Genomic DNA, 16383 nt, shown 5'->3' on the forward strand with positions numbered 1-16383 from the left:
CCTCCAAAACTGCAGCTTCAGAGACACTCTTTTCGTTAATGTATGTGGCGATTCGATCAGGGATTATGTCCTTAAATTGCTCTAGCATAATTGTAAAATCAACATGAATCTGTTTATCCACCCTTTTTAAAGTTCTAAATCGTTGTCGGTATGCCTCAAGGGCCAATTAGTAAATCTGTAACAGTGATTTTAACCTTACCATAGCTGACAATGTCGGCTACATCAAAAGCTGAATATGCTTCCTGCACTTTACCAGTCAACAAATTGCAAGTGCGATCAAAAATCAGGCCAACTCCTAGCATCAGCAACGAGCTCAAACGAAAAGAACATCTCAGGTTCCTTGTAATTAGATTTTGGCAACAGCAGTAAGTTTCAAACGTGTCCGGGGCACCTTCGAGAGAGGAGCGACCCGTAGGTAAATCAGGGTCACCTTCCCTAAGCAAACTCTCCCAAGTGCTTTCCTTCCTTAACCACTTCCAGCCACTCTTGTTGCAGCTTGGTTTTAGCGCGCTCCAATTCCTGTTTAAAATCCAGTTCCTTATCATACTTGACACGATCAGCACCCTCCAATTCCTGTTTAAATTCCAATTCCTTGTCATGCTTAACACGATCATGCTCTAACTGTAGCAGAAGCAGTTCTTTCTGCTGTTCAAAGGAAAGACTACAAGGGCTAACTATCGGAGCGGCCATTGTAGCAAAATGGGGAGATGGCGGGGGGGGGGGGTATACCACTCTCCATCAGATTAGCCTTCAATATCAACCTAACAATTTTTTGGGGTGATTATCACTAATCAAATCCAATTTTATTTCTCACGCGCTGAATACAATAGGTGTAGACCTTATCGTGAAATGCTTACTTACAAGCCCTTAACCAACAATGCAGTTCAAGAACTAGAGTTAATCAAATATTTACTAAATAAAGTAAAGAAATTCTAATCAATCAATAAGGTAACAAAATACATTTACATAACAATTAGTCTATATACAGGGGTTCAATGTAAATCATCTGGGTGGCCATTTGATTAGTTTAGTTGTTAAGCAGTCTTATGGCTTGGGATTAGAAGCTGTTACGGAGCCTTTTGGTCCTAGACTTGGCACTCCGTTACCACTTGCCATGTGGTAGAAGAGAGAACACTATGACTTGGGTGACTGGAGTCTTTGACAATGTTTTGGGCCTTCTTCTGACACCGCCTATTATATAGGTCCTGGATGTCAGGAAGCTTGGCCCCAGTGATGTACTGGGCTGTATGCACTACCCTCTGTAGCGCCTTACGGTCAGATGCCAAGCAGTTGCCATATCAGGCAGTAATGCAACCGGTCAGGATGCTCTCGAAGGTGCAGCTGTAGAACATTGAGGATCTGGGGACCCATGCCAAATCTTTTCAGTCGCCTGAGGAGGAAAATGCGTTGTCGCGCCCTCTTCACAACTGTCTTGGTGTGTTTGGACCATGATAGTTTGTTGGTGATGTGGACACCAAGGGACTTGAAACTCTCGACCCGCTCCACTTCAGGCCTGTCGATGTTAATGGGGGCTTGTACGGCCCTCCTTTTCCTATAGTCCACGATCAGCTCCTTTGTCTTGCTCACATTGAGAGAGGTTGTGGTCCTAGTATCACGCTGCTAGGTTTCTGACCTCCTCCCTATAGGCTGTCTCATCATTGTCAGTGATCAGGTCTACCACTGTTGTGTCGTCAGCAAACTTGATGGTGTTGGAGTTGTGCTTGGCCACACAGTTGTGGGTGAACAGGGAGTACAGGAGGGACTAAGCACACACCCCCGAGGGGCCCCAGTGTTGATGAGCAGCGTGGCAGACGTGTTGTTGCTTACCCTCACCCGATCCCAGGTGTGTCCCATTTCACTGATGACACTCCCAGCTCCACCCACATCTTATTAAGGAAAACTAGAACAGAGAGAAAGAATACAGCAGACAAAGTAGGAGGGTCATCATACCATACACTCTCTTAATGGAGCACATATACAATCTATGTCTCAATTGTCTCAAGGCTTAAAAATCCTTCTTTAACCAGTCTTCTCCCAGTCATCTACACTGATTGAAGTGGATTTAACAAGTGACATCAAAAAGGGATCATAGCTTTCACCTGGATTCACATGGTCAGTCTATGTCATGGAAAGAGCAGGTGTCCTTATTGTTTTGTAAACTCACGTTTTTTGACTGCACTGGGCCTTTAACATCCAACACAATAGGTGTGATCAGTCTTTAAACCAGACTTAAAGGTTTCCTCACTGTATGTAATCTGTAGATGTTACTGTCAGTAAGTGTGGAGTAATGTGTGGAATCATCACCATCTGTGAGATAACCAACTTCCTATTTAATGCCAATCAATTGCTATGCAAAGAGAGGGGCTAAAGACGCAGCGTCTTATTTGCGGCACTGGCACTTAGCTGATCTCACCAGGATTAAGAATTCATCTCCATGTGTCACTCAAGATGTGACTGAGATGCAGTAACATCTCTGTTGATCTTCTCCAACATGCACAACCACACTATTGGCATCAGCAAAATGCTACGGCTCTTTCAGTAACTTCTAGCAAACTTGTGCCGTCTCTATTGTGCCGTTGTGTAAAGCAGTCAGGAATTGTCTTGGAAAATCAAGTGAGTCAGCTTATTTCATTATTTAAGCCTCGAAGATGAAAGAGCGCAGGCCTACCATGAAAGAATCATGAGCAATTAGCAAATTCACGTTGTAATATGAAATATGACCAGTGTGTTAGAAAAAGTATGTATTTACCTGATTTGTTTGATATTAATAGTTAACGATTATACACTTAACAGAAAGTAGGACATTTATGTTCTGTTTAATTTTGTGTTTCTATAAAGAGATGGTTTCCACTCTAGCTTCCTGCAGTTAGTCTGGGAGTATGGTCAAATAAATGGGTTTTGCTAGAGATAGCTTGAGCTGACAATGACTTGGTGATAAAAACCTAAAGCTGGCATTCCATAGACAAGATGTGGTGTGTGTGACCTGAGATAGAGATAGCCTGGAAGGGTTTAGAACAATCCCTCATTGTCTCATCTTCCTGGCATCTGGGAAACTAAGCCATGTTATGGGTAAAACAACACCCCATGCAGATAACCAGGAGATAGACCAGGGTGGCTTATGGGAGGGGTGGAACCAGCCCTGAATAAGGATTTTTAGGTCCTATATATGATCTTTGTTTTTTCGTTATGAGTTAGGCTGCTCGGCCAGTTGACTAGTCTCATTATTGCAATAATTAATCCATATTGAATAAAGATGATTGTTTGAAGAAATAACAAAGTCTCTCACTTGATTAGAATATTCCACAATACCAGTCTGATGCATTTTAATGAATGTCTTACACACTTTTGATTTGTGTTATTGTGACAAAATTAGCATTAGCATTTCTTTATGCCTCAGATAGTACTGAGTAGAGGTCGACCGATTAATCGGAATGGCCGATTAATTAGGGCCAATTTCAAGTTTTCATAACAATCGGAAATCGGTATTTTTGGGTGCTGATAAAAAAATAAAAAATAAATATATATATATTTTTTAATATTTACCTTTATTTAACTAGGCAAGTCAGTTAAGAACACATTCTTATTTTCAATGACGGCCTAGGAATGGTGGGTTAACTGCCTCGTTCAGGGGCAGAATGACAGATTTTCACCTTGTCAGCTCGGGGGACCCAATCTTGAAACCATACAGTTAACTAGTCCAACACACTAATGACCCGCCTCTCTCTCGTTGCACTCCACAAGGAGACTGCCTGTTACGCAAATGCAGTAAGCCAAGGTAAGTTGCTAGCTAGCATTAAACTTATCTTACAAAAAACAATCAATCCTAATCAGTAGTTAACTACACATGGTTGATGATATTTCTAGATATTATCTAGCGTGTCCTGCGTTGCATATAATCTGACTGAGCATACAAATATCTAAGTATCTGACTGAGCGGTGGTAGGCAGAAGCAGGCGCGTAAACATTCATTCAAACAGCACTTTCGTGCGTTTTGCCAGCAGCTCTTCGTTGTGCGTCAAGCATTGCGCTGTTTATGACTTCAAGCCTATCAACTCCCGAGATGAGGCTGGTGTAACTGAAGTGAAATGGCTAGCTAGTTAGTGTGCGCTAATAGCGTTTCAAAAGTCACTCGCTCTAAGCCTTCTAGAAGTTGTTCCCCTTGCTCTGCATGGGTAACGCTGCTTCGATGGTGGCTGTTGTCGTTGTGTTGCTGGTTCGATCCCAGGGAGGAGTGAGGAGAGGGACAGAAGCTATACTGTTACACTAGCAATACTAAAGTGCCTATAAGAACATCCAATAGTCAAAGGTTAATGAAATACAAATGGTATAGAGGGAAATAGTCCTATAATTCCTATAATAACTGCAACCTAAAACTTCTTACCTGGGAATATTGAAGACTAATGTTAAAAGGAACCACCAGCTTTCATATGTTCTCATGTTCTGAGCAAGGAACTGAAATGTTAGCTTTCTTACATAGCACATATTGCACTTTTACTTTCTTCTCCAACACTTTGTTTTTGCATCATTTAAACCAAATTGAATATGTTTCATTATTTACTTGAGGCTAAATAGATTTTATTGATGTATTATATTAAGTTAAAATAAGTGTTCATTCAGTATTGTTGTAATTGTTATTATTACAAATAAATAAAAAATCATCGTCCGATTAATCGGTATCGGCTTTTTTGGTCCTCCAATAATCGGTATTGGCGTTGAAAAATCATAGTCGGTCAACCTCTAGTACTGAGAGCACTCCCTGCCTTGCCCCCTTCTGAGTCCCAGTTCACAAACTATGTCCTCTCTGTGCTAAAGCCACGAGATCCATCCTCCTTTAAGATGTTTACTGGCTGAGAATCACATTCTCTGCTTGGGAGAGCAGCAAAGTGTCACAGGAGAGTCCGACTCATTTTCCGCTTCCGTGCCCCAGGATGGTCCATCAGTCAGTCAGGTAGGCTGTCGTCCCTCACTGTGGCCCTACTCCCCTCCTCAGCATCTGACAGTAACTCACCAGAAGCTCTCTCAGCCAGAGGTCTAATAGAGGCCCAATCCTCCCTCGCATAGTGGAAAGCTCACCTGGCTGATCTCAGAGAAAGTAGTCTTGTTTTGTTCCTACTGTGCAGTATAATGGGCGCTATTGTTGTAGATCATGTTATACTGAAAATCACTGGGGGCTGGAGGCGTAGTGGTTATGAGCATTGGGCCAGTAACTGAAAGGTTGCTGGTTCAAGTCCCTGAGCAGACTACGTGAAATATCTGTCGATGTGCCCTTGTGTAAGGCACTTAACCCTAATTGCTCTGATAAGTGTCTGCTAAATTATTTAAATGCATGGTGATTGATTGGTTAATGTATTGATTAATTGTTATTTATTGTCCTGCAAGAGGAAATTATTTCCACTTTCCATAATGTGTTTTACACTACTTGATCAAAGACAGAAGAAGGTTGAGATATTTTGCAACGATAACGGGTACATACACAACCATTGAGATATGTCTCCAGAGGAACACAAAATTCCCCCCCAAAAATGTATCACTTGAAGTATGATGTGATCCATTATTTCAACCGGAATTGAATGTGGAGGTAAGACAAGTGAAGTTGTTGAAATGATTTTACACGAAAAGGATTTTCCTGCCATTTTCCTGCCAATATTCAGCTTAAAATGATGACTTTAATTCAAGAACAAATCCACTTGATTTGAATGGAGAGGGGCACAAGGTCCCTATATTACTATGCAAATTGTTGGTATTCAAGGAGGCAGATTAAGTGCCAGGTGGCTCATTGCCAAGTAACTGGCACAACGCATCATAACGAGACAAGTTCATTGCAAGCTCAAGATCTTGGTTGTGCATTCAAAAAAGCCCTCTACACTTTGTTAATTCCAGGGAAGGCTATTGCAAGGAGAGAAGGGAGACTACCCCCCCCCCTTTTAATTATTATAAAATCAACCATAACTACCATCTTGTACTGTTATGTGTATTATATTGTCACATTGAGGTGCACAAAACTCTATTAAGACTGAAGAGCGCCACAAAATTGATAGAAAGTACAAAAGTGCACGTGTGATGTGAAGTTTATATTTGTTCCATAAAATGGCTGCCTTTGTTTGTTTTCTGTTCCAGTACGGCATCAAGAAGAAGGAGGAGAAGGAAGCCGAGGCCCAGGCTGCTTTGGATCAGGCAGCAGAAGGGAGTCTCACCCGCCCAAAGAAGGCTGTCCCACCTGGCTGCGGAGACGAGGAGGAGGAGGAGGAAAGTATCATGGACACCGTCATGAAATTCCTTCCTGGTCCACTTATGGATATGTTCAATAAAAAGTAACAGTGTTGGCGATATTAGATTGTTAACCTTCCAACACACATAACCAAGACCACCATCCTAACCAACCCTTCTCCTTCACCCATACATCCCTGTTCTAAGAGCCCTGGTTGAATCAAGATGCCATAATATTTGTCCTTAACTTAAATGATCTGTGTTACATTGTCTTATGTGGAAGGAAGACCACTGATTGGTGATACTATGAGACCTATGTACCATCTGCATAGATCCAAAACATTAACTTAAAGACAAATTTGATGTCAGGTTTTCAAGGTGTCCAGGCCTTAGAATGTGATCTGAGATCAACCATAATCCACCCTTTTTGTTTGTAAACAGACTCTGGTTTAAAATAAATATATGTGATTACCAGAAAATATATTAAAAAGTCTAAGCCATAATTTAAACTTTTGAGAAATTCTCCAAATCATATCAAATTTGATAGAATTGAGCTGTTTATTGCTTCTCCATTTAGACTTCATCCATATACAGTTCTACGTCCCAAAACATTCATAGGTTCTAATGTAAAATAAATTATAATAATGGTAATAGTAACAATGTGGTGAACCAGAAAGAAAATGGATAACTAATTCAACAAGAAATGTTTTTCAAGCATGCAGTTAAGATATTTTTTTGGAGTACAGTACATGTACAAATTCCATTTAATTTGTTATGATTAAGTGAAATACATGAATATTGAGGCAATAACTCTGGTTTTCAATTTTGTTTCAATGACACCACTACTACTATGTACAGTAGGCTAGACATAAACATCCTAACTGTTCTTCCTTGAGATGTCCACGATAAAAATGAAAATGCTCAACAATGAACCAAACAACATTGGCAACATTCCTGATGTACCTGTGCTTAGTACGAACCAATAGAGTTGTATGTCTTGTTGCTAACTTTATCTGCTTCGCTCCTATAAAGTAGGACTTGTGGGAATCAAATCCGGCAATTGGACGCAGATGCTTACTCTTCTTATTTCCATGTCTGTAAATATAGATTTAACGAGATGTACTCATCATTTTCTCAAGCACAACTATGTTGTGAACACACTTTATGTGAACAGACAGTGACAATGGTACAATATACAGTATTGTTCAATGTTTTCCTGTTAACTAAATGGAGAGCAGTCCTGAATCAGCAAAAACAGACACTCTTCATTGTTATGTGTTGAGCTTAATACGTTTTGTGTGTCAGTGTACAGACACAGCGTTGTCTGACTAGTATCGGCAAAGCATACGAACTCAGTCTGAAGTGTGATGTGGGGAAAGAGGTGGAGGTTTGGCTTAATGTAGGGGGTTTGATCGGACAGCATTTGAACCGATGAGGGTCCTTGTCTCTCAGTGGGATTTGGTTTGTGGTTCTAACATACCGGTAAATTGTGAGAATGCAGAACAAGACAGGTAATTAGTAATAACTTAAGACGCAATGTATACACCATAGGAAAGAGTTGTCCTCCGCTGAGTTTGTATACATGTAAATGTTGTCCATTTTGATCCCAGAGGTCAACATGTACATTTCCCCAGAAGTTGCTGTGCTTTAGTTCTACCACAGAATTGTTTATTGAAAGTTATTTCGTAATTTTCAATCTATTTCTTAATTTAAAATGAATTAAGCTGGACCGTCTGCTTCAAACATTCCAAATATTTAACACATTCCATAAGGCCACTGGCTTCATAGGATCATGGACATCCATATGGCCACTGGCTTCAAATAATCATGGATATCAAATGACAAATTTGTCGCTAGTATGTGTAAAGAATGCCTTTGATGTTCTTCTCTTCCTGTAAGGAAATTGTGCTTGAAAATCCCTTTTAAGTGTTGAGGTAGATAAAGATTCAACACATGACCAAGTAAATGTCAATAGCTATCTTGCCTGCCATCTACAGAAAAAAAATCCAACATGTAATCAAAGGGAAAAATGTCATGCATTATAGCAGCTAGCTAGCTAACTTATAGATTGCAAGGTAACAGATAGCTTGTGAAGCCTTTATTTGGGAGTGAACAAGCTAGTTAGCTAGCTATTGAGCATTTGTCAATAATGCACAATCTGGGATAATAATATTTGCTTGCAAACCAATAAATGTTGAGTACACTAGACAAGTGCCAAGCAGTTAGGCGATGGTATTTGTGAAACTGCCACTGTTTATATCGGCCCAGTGTTGAGGCTAGTTAGATTCAAGATTAGCCATTAGAAACCTGCCAGGTGTGATTCTGGGGCCTTACTAATGTAGTAGCAGTGAAATAGAGAAGAAAAATTAGCATGACGTAAAACCTAGCTACATAGTACGCTCTCAAACTTTCCTGCCAATTGCCTACAATGTTTAAAGCTAGACATATGAAAGCCACAACATTGAGGTAATTTATAGAGCACATTTATTGAACTTCCTGTGATGTTTATGTACTTTTGAACTGCCTTCAGCCATTTATTTATCAATGTGCTAAAACTTAGCTGAAATGAACGACCAATACTTGTTGGTATTATACAATTGCTGTATACTACTTTTCTATTTATTAGTTGTTGGCACATGCATTCATCGACAGCATTCAATTCATCATTGACATGTTTTATTCTATTAAAAACCAAAGAATAGTCTTGTTAGTGATAGAATGTCTCATATTTTCAATTTCTTTATCTCATGTTTTTTCTTTATTTCAAATTCTCAGGTATTTTAGCTTTTCGTTTGTACGTTTTTATTCATATTTTGTAGTGATCATGTAATGACCACAACTTTGTTTGAAATTGCAGTATTTTGTTGTTAGGGACCAAGCACACCACATCATTCATTTACGAGGATAATGGATAGATGGCATGGATCTGGTTTGCCCCTTATACATTTTTTTATAGAACCAACCCGACAAGGTTTTCCAGCAACTTACAGTTGTCTGAAATCCTGTCAAAGTTCCAGATTTCCTATTTGGAACAACACATTGTAGAATTCTAAACAGTCATGAAAGTGCTCAGAAAGAAAAACAGTCACCTTCACCTTTCATCTACAAAATAGCATCTCTGCCTATATGTCATCATCACCTAATCGCAAACAAATGCCACTTATTGACAAATGGCTGAAAAACAAGTCACATGTCTAAAATGGTTCTTTGTTTGCTGTTCTAGTAGACACCGTGCCAGATTACTGTTGATCCACTCTCTCACCCTTCAAGTTAAACCATTCTTTCATTTCACCCCTCAATTAACCATCGATAAGATAAAAACTGCCTGACAAAAATCTCACTTAAAACATTCCTATGTTGTGACTTGAATGTAACTGTCTGATGTTTCTATCTTTGCATTGTCTTCGACTGTTTCCTCTGTGTTGAGAAGATGCTTATCCTGGTGCAGTTTTCTGTCTGTATCGTTCCTGTTTACGTCCACTGGTGGTTGTACTTCGAGAAATCTGTCTCTTTAGTATTTTTTTTATATTGTAAAATGTTCTTACCCTTCTCCCTCTCTCTCTCTCTCTCTATTTGTTGACAATTGTGTGCATGCTTATGGTGTGCGATGTACTGTAGGCAAGGTTGTTAAGATAATTGTTTGTGTCTTCTGTGTTGAAAAGCTCCACCTGACAGCCTCCCTGCATGCCATTTTAGGCTGATCTTTTAGTCTCTGTAACATTCCTGCCAAAATGGAATCACCGCACACTCTGAGAATAAAGTGATTTCATATAATTGTTCATCGTCGTGTGTTTCTGATGGCTCACTGTACATTATAATTCTCATAAATTATTCAAAAGCAGTGCAGTGGTATAAACGTAGTTCTGTTATAGGGAAATGAGAAAAGATTTTGTAGGACTGTAGAGATTACTTCCAGAACCGCAATATGAAATCATACATAGCTTATTTTAGTAAAGCAACGACATTACATGTGCAGACAACAATGTATCAATTGTAACTGTTTCTGTTGCTGACAACGGTCATTTTTCATCTCAACATGGTTGTTGTGCATCTTTACGTTTTCCAATCAATTTGACATCTATTCAATAAAAGTGAAAGGGCTGTGAACAGAATCTACTGTGTCATTCAAAGGGTGATTGGATCTTGTTTCCAAAAGATTTAACTGGTAATCATGTTGCAGGGTGAGTGGTAAAGGGACATCAAAGTAATGCAAATGGTGCTCCTCTCAGAATAAAGTCTGTTTGCCATGAGAGGGTCTCTGATATGGGTATGAGCAACCTTCTACACCAAACAAATCCACTAGAAAGATGATGGACGTATGAATAGCAAGGGTTATAGACATGTTTATTTTGTTGTATTATGTTAAATGCCATTGCATAGGACACAGACACAGGATTTAAATGAATCGATTACAATGGTGAGACATTTTCCAGCATTTTCACTGGGAGGAGGGAAAAGTACTGTTATGCAATCAGCCTTTGTTTTGATAATTAATGAACGTTTAAAGGTTGCAGGCATTAGCTCTCTGTTTGTACAGAGTTCTATTCTCACAAAATCTTGGTTTCAAAGATTTCAAACATGAAATCTTTAAAAAAGACTTGCAATCAATAAATGTAAATTGTAGGCATTAATAACAAGGTCTTAAGTGTTTGTGAGCATTCATTTAAAATCATTTACTATCAATTTAACACCTTTTTGAACATATTTTCCAAAACAACTGCTTAAAAAATCTCATTACCGCAACGTTCTGAAAACGTCAAGACCATTAGGAAAGCTAATTCATATTCACATTATTATGTTTTTGATTATAAACAGTCATGCACAGTTACTTGAAACTCTGATTTTTTTTTTTTTAATTAACATTTTTATTTTATTTTCACTGATTTCTCACATTACCGCAACGCAATCTACAACCTAATATTTTTGATATTTCATTGAAACCTGACATATTTTCAAAATGATGTGGCAAGCCTGAAAGAACGTAAAGTATAGATTCTGCACATGCATTTAAAAGCAAACTACTATTTTTCCATTCATTCAATTAACATTAAATGAACACCCGTTGTGGTAATGATACATTGGTTCGGAAATGAGGTTGATGATTTCGGTAATGATAATAAGTATACTAAGACTGAGGTATGGTTAAAAACATAACGTTTTATGTAGAAAATAAATGAGATATCGGCACAATCATGGATTCAAGTTCAATCAATTTTATTTTGCTGTGCTTCAAAAGTACATAACATACATAGGCTAAAAACAGAGAACACATAAAAACAACACATACAAAAACATTAGAACAGCACATGTCATCATCACCACACACACTGGCCTGTACAGTGTCCATTGGGGATGATGTTTCTATGACCCCCAAGCTGGTGCAGCTTCTTTATCTTCAAGCCAAAGTTATAATGCGTTTTGCAAGCACACGTTTCTCTGTCTGTGACTCTTCGCTGGCCAATCCAAAATGGCTTAAGTTTAAAGAATGGAGCCTTGGAAAGGTTGTGCCTTGGATTCTCAGACATAAATCTATGAAGATTTGCCATAGTGTCCGGTAAGGCTCTCTTACGGAATATCTGGCCCTTTTTCTGAATTTCTCTGGATATTTTGTGGGTGATTCCTTTGGGGTAGATGTCTTCATTGGTCCTGGTGTCTCTTCTTTTAGGAGTTGAGTTGATGGCAGGGACATTTACCTACTGAAGTGAGAATGGCTGTTCTCTTGAGGAGGCTGTCTTGAAGATTTTGAATAACTTCTTCAGTTTGCTTCTTGAACATGTTGAAGTGTATCATCTTCCTGGCTTGATGGTGTCATGTCCAATACAGCTTTTAGCTGTTTCTTTTTTTCTGTAATACCTTTGAGTTCCCCCCCACTGTTCTTTCTTCTTTTCATGTTGCTTCTTTGTCAGATCTTGAGTTTTCCAGGTTTTACAATTTTGCTTTCATTTTTGATATCTGGAAATGGAAAGGAAGCATGACATGAAATTGTCATGTCTCAAAACATGGGAAAAATCTTACTGTTATGGACATGTCATCCTATAGTAGAGACTGAATGGCTCACTGTGTGTGTGTGTGTGTGTGTGTGTGTGTGTGTGTGTGTGTGTGTGTGTGTGTGTGTGTGTGTGTGTGTGTGTGTGTGTGTGTGTGTGTGTGTGTGTGTGTGTGTGTGTGTAAACTTCTAAACACTGTAGAGTATTGACTTGCTATAGACACTGTATGGGGCATAGGCTTCCTATTGACTATATATGCTAATTACTCTTGCTGTAAACTCTCCAACCCCTGACCTCTCTCTCCTTCCTTCTGTACTCTTCCAGCAGTTCTGGGTTGGTGTACATTTTTTCTCTGAATTCTGTTTGCCTTCGCTAAAGGTTTCTTTTTGTCACTTGGTGACTGTCTGCAATTAAACAGGACATAAAGCAAAATATCAACAGCTAGTAAATAATATTGAAATTAATAGTTCATTATATACATTTAAAAATATAATCTGTATGATTAAATTCTCATTACCGAAACAGAAGTTCTCTCTACCGCAACTGGCCTTAAACTGCAGCGGTAAGTGAGAATGGTGTTGTGGAGGAAGAGGGACCTTAGCATGTTTTGCTAACAATAGAGAAATCATAATGACTAAGCAATTTCTTACTCATTGTACATAATTAGACATTAATGCTGTCTATTTTAATAGAACATTTTTAATCTAACGTTTTTCTAAATGTGGAAAACTACCTTTTACCTTCGGTAATGATAATCAATACTGTCGTGTACAAAGTCTGACAAGAGAAGGTTTAACTTTTAACTGGAGACATATAAAGAGATCTGCTTACCTGGTAGCCATCTTGAAGGTACTGGCAGATGTGTTGCTTCATTCAAAATCAAACTTTATTTAAAATTCTCTAACAGTCCTTCAAAAATGTTGCAGAGGATGAGAACATCAGTCATGGACACCTAATTTTTTCCTCCATTTTTTCATTATTATTAGACATGAATATTCAGATAATCATTTTTCTGTCATTTGAAAACATCTATTAGAACATCCATTTATTTTTTCCCCATAGTATTTTCATTTGACTCTGTTTGAATTACATACATTCCGACAGAGCTGAACGCGTTGCGGTAATGAGAATACTCTTTATGCAAGGTAGAGAACACTATTATCTTTATTATGATGTTTTGTTATATTACTAAATGACATGTTTTATATTTAAAATCATTACTGCTATGGTATTTGAATGGTTTCACGAGAATGACCCAAATAGAGAACAGCAGGGCTTTTGATCACTTAGAAATTCTATTTAGTCATTTATCACCTCGCTCAAAAAAGGCCTCCATTTGAGCAGTTGTCATTCCATCCATATCTTCCAATTTAATGGTCTTTGTGCTTCAATGCTCAACCCTCTTATGGGTTTGGAATTCATTAATACAACATTTTTCACGGCGACATAAAAAGATGAACACTGAACTCTGTTCTACAAAAAACTATAACTCTGAACTGATGAGGTTTAGCATTTCAATTATAACATTTACAATCCAATGCTTTCTATGGACATTTCACAAGTTGTTTACCTATCAGATTTGATTGATCAAATGTTTTGATTGTTAAAGCAGAATCCTTAGTTGCTACATTACATTTTGGACTTATAAATTACTGATATATACCCATTGGTTCTTAATTTATATAACTTATATATCGCTCATGAGTTTAGTTCAACTGTCGTACCCCATCAGAACCCAAAATATAAGTTTGTTTTACTCCAATGTTTGTAAACAAGCAAAATGTAAACAAAAACTGTATACCTGCAAAACGTGGTTAAAACTATAATGTTGATATCATGGATGGTCAGTCCTTGCATCCATAGCTCTGTGTAGGATTTTTGAGAGTAGTTACATTACATCCCTCAGCTTTTTACCAAAACAGAGGTGGGGTGCCTGCTTAGTTATTGTTTCAATTAAGGATTGTAGCTTTAAAAAGTAGCTGATCATACCAACTACATACTGTTAGTTTAATGGTGGGACAACAGAACCCTCAGCAGTATCTGCGCCAACAATTTTATTTATGGCTCTATGCTCTGCCAGCTATCATGAGGAGATTTCTCTCATCTTGAAAGGTTGCTAACATGTCACATGGCCCCTCATTTGAATCAAAGCTGTACAAAACAACAGAGATTCACGGCTGACCTTGACAAAACCAGAAATTAAGTTTTAAAAAATGTTTTCAACTCCTCACAATATTGTATTTATACCGATTTGAGAACTATCCACAATGTTGAGTCCATAAATAATGATTTTTTTTCCCTTATCACTATTCAGCAAACTGGTCTGTTTAGCACACTGCATTCTCTGTCCACTCCTTGGCAACATTAGCCCTGAGGTATTGCTGCAGGACACAGGGAAATAAATCAATTCCATTAGCATTCCTACTCAGGGGTGGCCTTTTCATACCCAGCTGCCTCCCCAATCTCCAAACACCACTCAGAACCGTGGGGGAGCCGGGTCTCTATTGGTGTCCTGCAGACATGCTTAAGTCAATGTCAATTAACTGTTCTCCACTGGGCACTGCAGAAGCCAGCCCACAGAACAGCTCCCAGGCTTCTGCTCAATAGAAAAGGATTTCACTCCTGACGGTGGCCCTAATCTCTCAGGCTTGCTTGGGAATTCTCCCCACTCCAAAGGCAGGGGTTTACCCACAGACTCAAAAACAAGTTGATAGCGAAGCATAGTTCCAGTAATGATTGTCATTTGTGTAATAACTACATGTAGGCTACATTCAGTTTAGTGTTCCATGTAGCAAGGATATTCCCTATTCAAATAAAATTTGATTTGATTTGATTTGTATACTGTATAGTAGATGCTCTATATTCTAGTTTGGTCATTCATCTGTGCAATTATTTGGTTTAAGAAGAACATATTAGATGCTCTTTTTGAGTCTGAGAGGAAAACAAAGAAATGTCAGTCTTAAAATATCAACATCTTTGTCCACTCATCAAAGTATCCAAATTAGCCCACAAGATAGGCTTTAGTGTGCATGGGCACAGATTCTCCTCTGTTTTGCATATTGATTGCATGTCAATGGCAGATCGAGGGAAGCACAATTCATTTCAAACCCATCAGACATCCATTTAACTGTCATCAAACGTCCAAGAGACTCTTTCCCCCCCGCAACTCTGAGAAGTGGAGCTAGACAGGTATCAGTGTGGCCAGGGAGGCCCAGATTGACAACACCGACAACTCCGTCGACAGGAGACTGGAGCAGCGGCGGCAGCTCAGATGAAGCTATAATGGGCCCAGTTAATGAGTAAAGTAGCCCAGAGACCTTCGCTGTATGAGGGACAGATGTGGGAGTCCTCCATCCAACAGTAAAAGCTGTCTGTCAAATTATAGGGCATTTAATTTCAGAGTGGACCCCTGAAGGACGTTCTCTATTTAATTTTGTCAAAAGGAGCAGCACATGACTAGGAAAGATTAAAAAGTCCTATTTGAGAGATCTTCTGACCTCAATTAGTGAGTGTGTCCCCTCAGTTTTAGGTGCTGCCATAAGATGATGGCAGGACTATCAAGACTATGTCACCCCTCCTATGAAGTGCCTGGCCTGATATATATTTATGCATAAAATAAAATCCACCATTACTAGACCATGTACACTAGGTGATATTACACCTTACTCCATTTGGATATGAGGATTACAAACAGGAAGTGATCTTGCACATGGTGGATTAGAAACATATTCTTCTATAAATCTTTTTACGATGCCTTTTCTGTTCTCTGCATTAATGTAAATTGTTCTTTCTAAATATGGTATCAGAAGACATACTCTGTCACATGCATTTAATACTACATGTATGGATATTCAGCTGGTATTGTATAGTGCAGCCTCTTCGGCAGTCTACTTAGTATCTAGGTAGTATCTTAAATGCATAACCTGTATGTTTTGGTTTGTCTTATTTTTTCACATAAATGTATCACTTACAAATATATGCAAATGCAATGTTATGCTGTAGAAGCAGTCAATCTGAAATGTGGGTTCACAACCAAGATTTTGTGTATTTTCTGCACCGAGTTGAATTACCTTTAAACACAGACCTACTGAATATTGCAGTACATTCTCCCAGAGTAAATGTCTTGTCTTTACTTCTCGGAAAGCGGTGCTCGGGACTAAGCTCTGCTGAGTTGCAAAATGTAACTGTC

General features: G+C 38.7%; 1 protein-coding gene and 1 long non-coding RNA gene across 3 annotated transcripts in view; one reads left to right on the plus strand and one right to left on the minus strand.

Annotated features, from left to right (window-relative positions):
* Positions 1-9986, plus strand: part of LOC135526449 (complexin-1-like) — a 63583-nt gene extending 53597 nt beyond the window's left edge. For both annotated transcript variants that reach the window (XM_064954831.1, XM_064954830.1), the window contains exon 4: positions 6118-9986. In XM_064954831.1, coding sequence (XP_064810903.1) covers positions 6118-6315 — 198 coding nt within the window. In that variant the 3' untranslated portion in view covers positions 6316-9986. The remainder of the gene's footprint in view (positions 1-6117) is intronic.
* A 1418-nt stretch (positions 9987-11404) lies between these two features.
* Positions 11405-13278, minus strand: LOC135527070 (uncharacterized). The gene is made up of 2 exons (XR_010453399.1): positions 12712-13278; positions 11405-12598 (listed from the first exon to the last, which is right to left on the minus strand). It is a non-coding gene; the product is annotated as an uncharacterized LOC135527070 (long non-coding RNA).
* Between the last annotated feature and the right edge of the window lie 3105 nt (positions 13279-16383).

Source organism: Oncorhynchus masou, chromosome 32 (assembly GCF_036934945.1).
Source record: "Oncorhynchus masou masou isolate Uvic2021 chromosome 32, UVic_Omas_1.1, whole genome shotgun sequence".
NCBI classification, from domain to species: Eukaryota; Metazoa; Chordata; class Actinopteri; order Salmoniformes; family Salmonidae; genus Oncorhynchus; species Oncorhynchus masou.